Consider the following 6,856-nt stretch of genomic DNA (forward strand, 5'->3'; position numbering starts at 1 on the left):
CAACGGTAAGTATAATGTTATAAAAATTTTAACGTTTGATGGGTTTTTCTGTGTACATTATTGTGAAAATTGGGCATGTGGTCCGATACTTACGTAGAACTTAACTTCTGTTCAAGTACTCAAGATTTATAATATTTATGTGGAGATTATATTTTACATTAATAACATAATTGTACAAGCCCTAAAATTTCGGTGGAGTTAACTAGCACGTGTAGGTTTTTAATTATGTATATCCTTTTTAAATTTTCATTATTTAAACACCGTACCTAACTACATATTTATCAGACGATACGATTAAATTCAGTAGAATTTTGTTCGCTGACAAGCACAATGCTTTATGCTGTATTTTTTTATTGTGTTTTGTATTATGCTGACGGGCAAAATGCTTCGAAAGAAGGAAATATCAAATCCATCGATTACCGTTTTCTGAAAGTAAATTCTGAATTCAATGATAATATCACATCGAATCGTGTAACAAATTTTGATAATAAGATTTTCGACAAATTCCCATCAACTGGTCATCAAGCCAAAAAGAAAGTAGGTAAAAATAATTAATTATCTTGTCGGTTATTTGTGTATTTATTATGCTGGGATAATTTTTCCGTACAGTTAAAAAACGGTCATACATCTGCGACTCCAATTTATTTGGACGAAGAATGGAATGTGAAGTTGACAGAAAAAAAAGACTCTGTTCCCCCGTTAATGATGGAATTATTTGAAGCTATGGATAATGGCACAGTACAACTTACAAAAAAATCAGAAACAATTAGGTGCTTTTATGGCACCAAACATGCGAGAGAAGAAATACTATTCTTCAATGTATCCAGTATAAGGACTCATGAGGAAATTGTTGATTCTGAGCTTGTTATACCAAGGTTAAAAAAATGTGTTATTTATTAATTGCAGTCAATTTGACCGGAGAATCATGTAATCGAAAGACAGTAAAAATGATTATCATATATATCAAATTTGCAGCAGTTCATTTTTAAATGGTACAAACGGTTTTTACCGCGATACGATAATCAGGCTTTACCAAATTCTTCCAAATGTTAATACCGATTTCAACAAAACGATTAATGCTGATCAACATCAACTGCTCACGGTATCGTATGTTAATGTTATAAAAACAAGCAATCAGGTAAGCTGTACACCTACTTAACGTATGTAGATATGTAGTCAATAGGATTTTTTAAAAAATGACGATGATATATCGTTTTAAGATTTTTAAAATGAAACAAGCTGTCATAAATTGGGTAAAGGGAGCTCCAAACCTGGGATTACTTATCACAGTTAGCGATATAAACGACAATACGCAATTATTACGACTAACGATCAGTGACAAACAATTAAAAAATTCAGACCCTTTCTTAATTTGTTATTTTAAAGGCAATAGTCGAAAAGGTAAGTACCAGTACGTGATTATCGAAAAATAGCTAATATTTGTATCGATCTCTTAACGATTTTAGAACTTGCACGTAATATCAATTTGAACAATGCAGAAAATAATATCATCGAAACCAAAGGAGACTCCTGTAATAAAAAGCCGCTTTTTATAAACTTCGAAGAAATCGGATGGAGTAACTTTATCATAGAACCTCGTGGCTTTATGGCAAACATTTGTTCTGGCACTTGTTCGCTAGGCTCCCCTAATTTTATCAACTATGTAAAATTGCTTAACGGTTTACGTATTTTGGAACATGTAAATTGCGTTCCAGACCAACTAGATTTTCTAACACTCATGTTCTACGATTCCTCATATAATATTGTTATAAAAAAATACAGAAACATGATTGTTCGAACCTGTGTGTGTAAATAATTTTGGTATTGTACGCAATCGCATCAATTATTATACATATTTATAAGTTATAAACCATTTACTTTTCTAAATTTATTAATGTATTATACAATAATTACTTAGTTTTGTATTGATATACCTACATGTATGAAACCAGAAAAATGTCGTCTTTTCCTTCCAAATTGGCTATATTACAATTGACCATTGATTGTAGATAGAGTACTACGAGTTATTGACACTATGACCCTCGTGGCCTCTTAAATTTCTGCACTTCTCAGCATCTCCATTTAATATAATTTTTTCGAAATAAAAGTGCCAATTTAATCGGAATAATGAAAACCTTAATGTTGAATTTGTTTCGAATTGGTTTAATTTTTACAATCATTTAATATCTGAAACATACCATTGAGATAATTTAAAATGTCCTGGGGAGTAAAATGAGGGAAAGACGGACCTTATTGCATTCATATTGTACACTCCAAAAACACTATTTTTAGTGAGAAGTAGAAATCAACGAACAGGCGGAGGTTTGTCACTGTGCAATTCAAGGTCATGGCCCTCGAGATTCTAAACTATCTATCAGTTTACCATGAGATGAACGGGGTCCAGGGTCTCGACTTCTACCGTCCACGCAATTGCAATTCCATACTTATTTGTAGTTCATTTGCGTTCTTCAACATTAAATTCGCAACGCAGTTCAAACTCAAACAGAAAACAAAATATTGGAATTAGAAACAATTAAAGACGCAGTAAATCGAGATCTTCTTCGTCTGCCCGTACCAAAACTGGTACCTAATGCACTAACACCGACATCTTTTTTCCGTACGACACATTTCGTTAAAACCGGTAACGAAACGAAAAAGTGAAATATCACTTTTATTGCGAAGTTGGATTTTGTCAAAATCCAGTAGTAATTCCGACGTATTGCGTAAATTAAAAGTATTAGTGTTTAATTTATAACGTGGAATTTGTAGCCTTTTATAGAAACTGAGAAGACTGTTGCCCCATATACAACCAACCTGTAACGAATCGAGACGTAGGACAACAGAACCACGACCAACTATTTATACTTTTAACGAAGATGGAGATTTAATCAAACATAAACAATAATCAAAAACAGCAAAATATCGATATCGAAAAGAGGAAACCTTTAACCGCAAGCTAAACGACTTTTGTGTGATTATGTGTGTTTTGAGTGATTTACTGTTTAAAATAGTCTTTCTCTTCTGAAGAGAGAAGAGAAAGAAAAAAAGATGCATAAAGAATAATGGTCCAGGAACAGCTGAAAAAGAAAAAAGGATGGAGTGCTAGTAACTTCGTTCAAAAAGTATCTTGTTGGATGTAATGTATTTTACTTACCGTTAAACGCTGAAATAAAAGGAAAGACAAATTAGTAAGCGTTATAAAATTGTGTAAACTGTTTACTTGCTTACCTTTATCTTTATGTATGTGACCAATTTTAGGTACCAGGAAAGTGTGTGTGTGTTTTTTTTTAGATAAATGAAACTGAACAAAATTTTAAAAACTGCTAGTGATCAATGATTAAATTCCAAAATAACTTTATAATTCTACGATTTTTTAGTAGAAATGAGCTTATAAAAATCCGTATTAAAAAAAAAATATTTTTTTTAGCAGAGGTACAATGTTTTTCCGTGACTTCAGAGACGGAAGTGCATTATTCCCTCCTGGGTAAGAAATCACATTTACTCCTTATTAGAAAAGGTAATAAAGAGTATAAATTAATGCAATTCCTTATCCGGAAGGCGCATTCGTCCCTGAAATCAAGAAAAATCATAGCATTTTCCGTAGAGGTATGATAAATAATTGTTTACGTCCCGCGGGAAGAAAGCACTGCTTGGATGGCAATTCACACTCGAAAGGGAATGTCGTACTTTCTTCCCTTGGTGTGTAATATATTGATAATAGTTTCAAATTAAAATAATCTCAGTTAATAATGAAATTTCAAATAAAAAGTGTTGTGTGTCATATTAAGGTATGGTAAATGTGGCAACAGTGGCATTAATTCAAGTCAGACGAGGACGAGATTAAATTAAAAATTTGTGCGCACTCTATGCTCATCGAACGAACGTCTCTGAGCAAATCGTAACAGCAAAAGAAGTAATCAGTATTAATATAGCCGCAAATTTAGAAATTGATTAATACCTAGAAAAATGAATAAGCAAGTAAATAAAATCATTGAAAAAAATAAAAGACAAACACCGAACGTTTTAACAAATTTATTAACTCTTGAGTTAACAGAGAACCGAAAATGATCGGATATGTCGAAAAAATATCGTCGAGTACCTACAATAAATTTGTTGAAACGTTCAGTGTTTGTTTTCTCGTTAAAAATGTTTTATTAAGTGTACACTTTAGATAGTTTGAATTAATTGATAATTTCTGTTGATTTTGAAAAAATTTAGTGTACCATTGGTGTATATTGCCAAAACTTTAATAAAACATAATTATCCTACTTGTGCATATTTTTAAAAATTTACTGTTTTAAATTTTATATTGAACGTCATTAGCAAGTTAATTATTAAAAGTGAAAACAGAGCAATAGCAAAATTAAAGATGAAATGAATAAATGCCAAGAAATTTCAATAATTTCAAAATTAGGAAAAACATTGCTTTTAACTCAAAACTAATTTACAATTAGTGTTTAACTTGGCGCCAACTTTGAACCGATCACGAGCTGCCACTGTTATGCCAGGCGAAAAGATTAGCGCGTACACTAATGTTAAGGTACAATACACTATACCTCAGCACCTACACCTCGGTAGCATCCTTCTTCTACACTACATTAACATAATGCACTAGCTGAAAAAAATCAAATAGACCCAGCGAGTGACAAGTATACATGCACAAATATATAAACAATATACATATATGAAATATTAATTTTGTACATAGTGTTTAGTGTATGATGTATATGTGGAACACAACACCCAAGTGACAGCGTGGACAAACCTTTATTATTGTTATAGTGTTCTCCATCTTCAATCCTATCAAAAAATAACAACACTTTATATAATACGGAGTAGGGGACCTAAAACGCCAATTAATCATCATTGAGCCCAAATCACAATTTGACGTCACACAGGTGCCGTACCTGGATTCGTCTGTCCCTATACCTAGTGCTAAATGAATAATGGAACGACAATGGAGCCATTAATACACTAAATTACAGTTTGTAATTTATCTCAATGGCAAAAGCACCAAAATAGCCCCCAAAAATATAAAAATACAGCAAGAAAAATGGATATAACAGCTTGCCACTCAGGTCTATTTGATACAATTTTTTGATTAGTGACTTACTTGGAGGCGTCAGCTAGACCTCAATAGGGTTCACTGAAACCTTTAATCTATCCAGCGTAGGATGTCCAGGGTCCCTGGTTCGGTGCTCTAGGGTCTAGGGTCCAGGATCCAAGGTCTTCGTCTTCGACGTTCAGGGTCCAAGAACTTAAAATATTCGTCCTCGTCCTCTCCAATCCGTCAGTAACCATCACACGATCGGAGAAATTAAACTACTTTCCTTAATACGACACACTAAACACACTAAACACACCTGGATGGACCTGAAACAAAACAAACCTTAGGGAAGTATGTCTGAAAGCAGGCAACAACTTGGGATGATATTTACCTGGTTCCAAGTCGATCTAGATATTATATTTCGGCACTAAAATGGTGTGTAATTAATTGCAGAAAGTCTCGTCCAAAACATTATCCTCATCAGTTAAGAACGTTCGTCACTTTCGCAATTCGTTGAAACTGTTTCACGGTTTTCAAAAGTTAATTTCTTTAAACTTAGACTTGGACTTCACTACTGAAATAAAAATTAATTTTTAGATGAAACAAACAACACAATTGCAATTATATTTTGCAAACAATGTATTTTTGAAAAATGAATCTGATTGGTAATACCCTGCATTTGAATTTAAAATTTAGTGAGCTCTACTGTTACCTGCACATATTTTAAGTACATGTTTAGTTACCTGTAAAATGTTTCGGAGAGTAGTGGTGGAGCGCGGCGTCAGATGGCGTCGACTCCAGAAGGGGCCCCTCGTCGGCATTACTCCTTTGAAAAACTAGAACCGGTTCGATAAAGTCGAGGTCACGTATGACGTATCACGTTGCTTGTGCGTGAAATCGCTGGGTGTTTGTGCAATGCTAAGTGCAGCAAATATGTTCTCAAAAACGAAAACTGCGTCGTTTGGTTTTAAATTACTTTCAAACAGCCATTGAAACTTAAGTAAGTAGAGAATTTGTATTTTATCCACTTAAGTAATAATTTCCATTATTAGAAACGTAATTAGGGCATGTGGGCGTTTTTCTTCTCCATTTTAATTGCTTTGCGACCATCAGCAACTGCATATTTTTATAAAGTTGGGCAATATTATTCCATTTCAGTTAATAACGAATGGGGCTGAAACCATCTTAGAATATGGCCTTGGGTACTATGAAGAAATTTTAAAAGGGTGAGTTAATATAAATTGCACATTGAATTTATTTCATTATTATTCAAGGGTAATATAATATGGTATTTTAGGATTATGTACATGAAGAAAAACGTGTGCTATGGAAATAATCTAGATAGTATGGTATGTTTAGATCACAATATATATAGATACCTATTTTTCTTTTTTTTTAATATTTGAAAATTCATTCTCAATTTTTTTTGTACATGTTACTTCAAATTAATGAGAAAATAAAAAAAAATTCAATCACAATGGAAGGATGAACTGTTTAGTTCTAATCTGAATGAAAATTTTTGCATTGTGGTCACCTTTAGACAAAATAATGCAAAGAAATCTTCCTAATTTGTTCTATTTTTCTTGAGAGCAAATGTGATAAAAGTAAATAGTGAATAGACGTACTAAATTTATAGAATTAAAAAAAAAATAGGTATCAAATTATTTTTTAAATGTGTACCAATATGAAATAAGTATGTAGGTATGCGTATGTAGGTTTTTAAAAGGTAAGTTTTGTAATTTTCATAAGTAATACAGATATGTCTCAATAATTGTTGTGCATTGTTTTTTTCTAAATTTTCAAATTTCA

At 32.4% G+C, this 6,856-nt stretch overlaps 1 protein-coding gene and 2 long non-coding RNA genes across 6 annotated transcripts in view; 2 read left to right on the forward strand and 1 right to left on the reverse strand.

The window, feature by feature from the left end:
- The first annotated feature begins 315 nt into the window (after positions 1–315).
- On the forward strand, positions 316–1,920 carry LOC108738501 (bone morphogenetic protein 2). Of its 2 annotated transcripts, none has more exons than XM_018471940.1 (5): positions 316–537; positions 610–875; positions 976–1,138; positions 1,221–1,401; positions 1,467–1,920. In XM_018471940.1, exons 1-5 carry the CDS (start codon positions 331–333, stop codon positions 1,814–1,816), a joined length of 1,167 nt encoding a protein of 388 aa, XP_018327442.1. In that variant the 5' UTR covers positions 316–330; the 3' UTR covers positions 1,817–1,920. The 2 variants fall into 2 exon arrangements, with proteins under 2 accessions (XP_018327442.1, XP_018327443.1); XM_018471941.1 differs by having other exon boundaries at positions 979–1,138.
- Positions 1,921–4,391: 2,471 nt separating this feature from the next.
- On the reverse strand, positions 4,392–5,883 carry LOC112905910. Its single transcript, XR_003232079.1, has 3 exons — positions 5,791–5,883; positions 5,439–5,621; positions 4,392–5,373 (listed from the first exon to the last, which is right to left on the reverse strand). It is a non-coding gene; the product is annotated as an uncharacterized LOC112905910 (long non-coding RNA).
- Positions 5,884–5,917: 34 nt separating this feature from the next.
- The window catches only part of LOC108738504, a 14,172-nt gene continuing 13,233 nt past the window's right edge, over positions 5,918–6,856 (forward strand). Inside the window, exons 1-3 of one of the 3 annotated variants that reach the window (XR_001937992.2) lie at positions 5,938–6,047; positions 6,206–6,273; positions 6,345–6,396. This is a non-coding gene — a long non-coding RNA (uncharacterized LOC108738504). Of the gene's footprint in view, positions 6,048–6,205; positions 6,274–6,344; positions 6,397–6,856 lie in introns of all 3 variants that reach the window. The other 2 variants (XR_001937993.2, XR_001937994.2) reach the window with 2 other exon arrangements.

Source organism: Agrilus planipennis, unplaced genomic scaffold, assembly GCF_000699045.2.
Source record: "Agrilus planipennis isolate EAB-ADULT unplaced genomic scaffold, Apla_2.0 scaffold20, whole genome shotgun sequence".
NCBI classification, from domain to species: domain Eukaryota; kingdom Metazoa; phylum Arthropoda; class Insecta; order Coleoptera; family Buprestidae; genus Agrilus; species Agrilus planipennis.

What these genes read in the sequence shown, in the direction of transcription:
- LOC108738501 (XM_018471940.1), top strand. Translation starts at nt 331, where the DNA reads ATGCTTTATGCTGTATTTTTTTATTGTGTTTTGTATTATGCTGACGGG. An exon ending in GTCATCAAGCCAAAAAGAAA is followed by an intron (nt 538 to 609) that starts GTAGGTAAAAAT and finishes TTTTCCGTACAG; the next exon opens with TTAAAAAACGGTCATACATC. An exon ending in TCTGAGCTTGTTATACCAAG is followed by an intron (nt 876 to 975) that starts GTTAAAAAAATG and finishes TCAAATTTGCAG; the next exon opens with CAGTTCATTTTTAAATGGTA.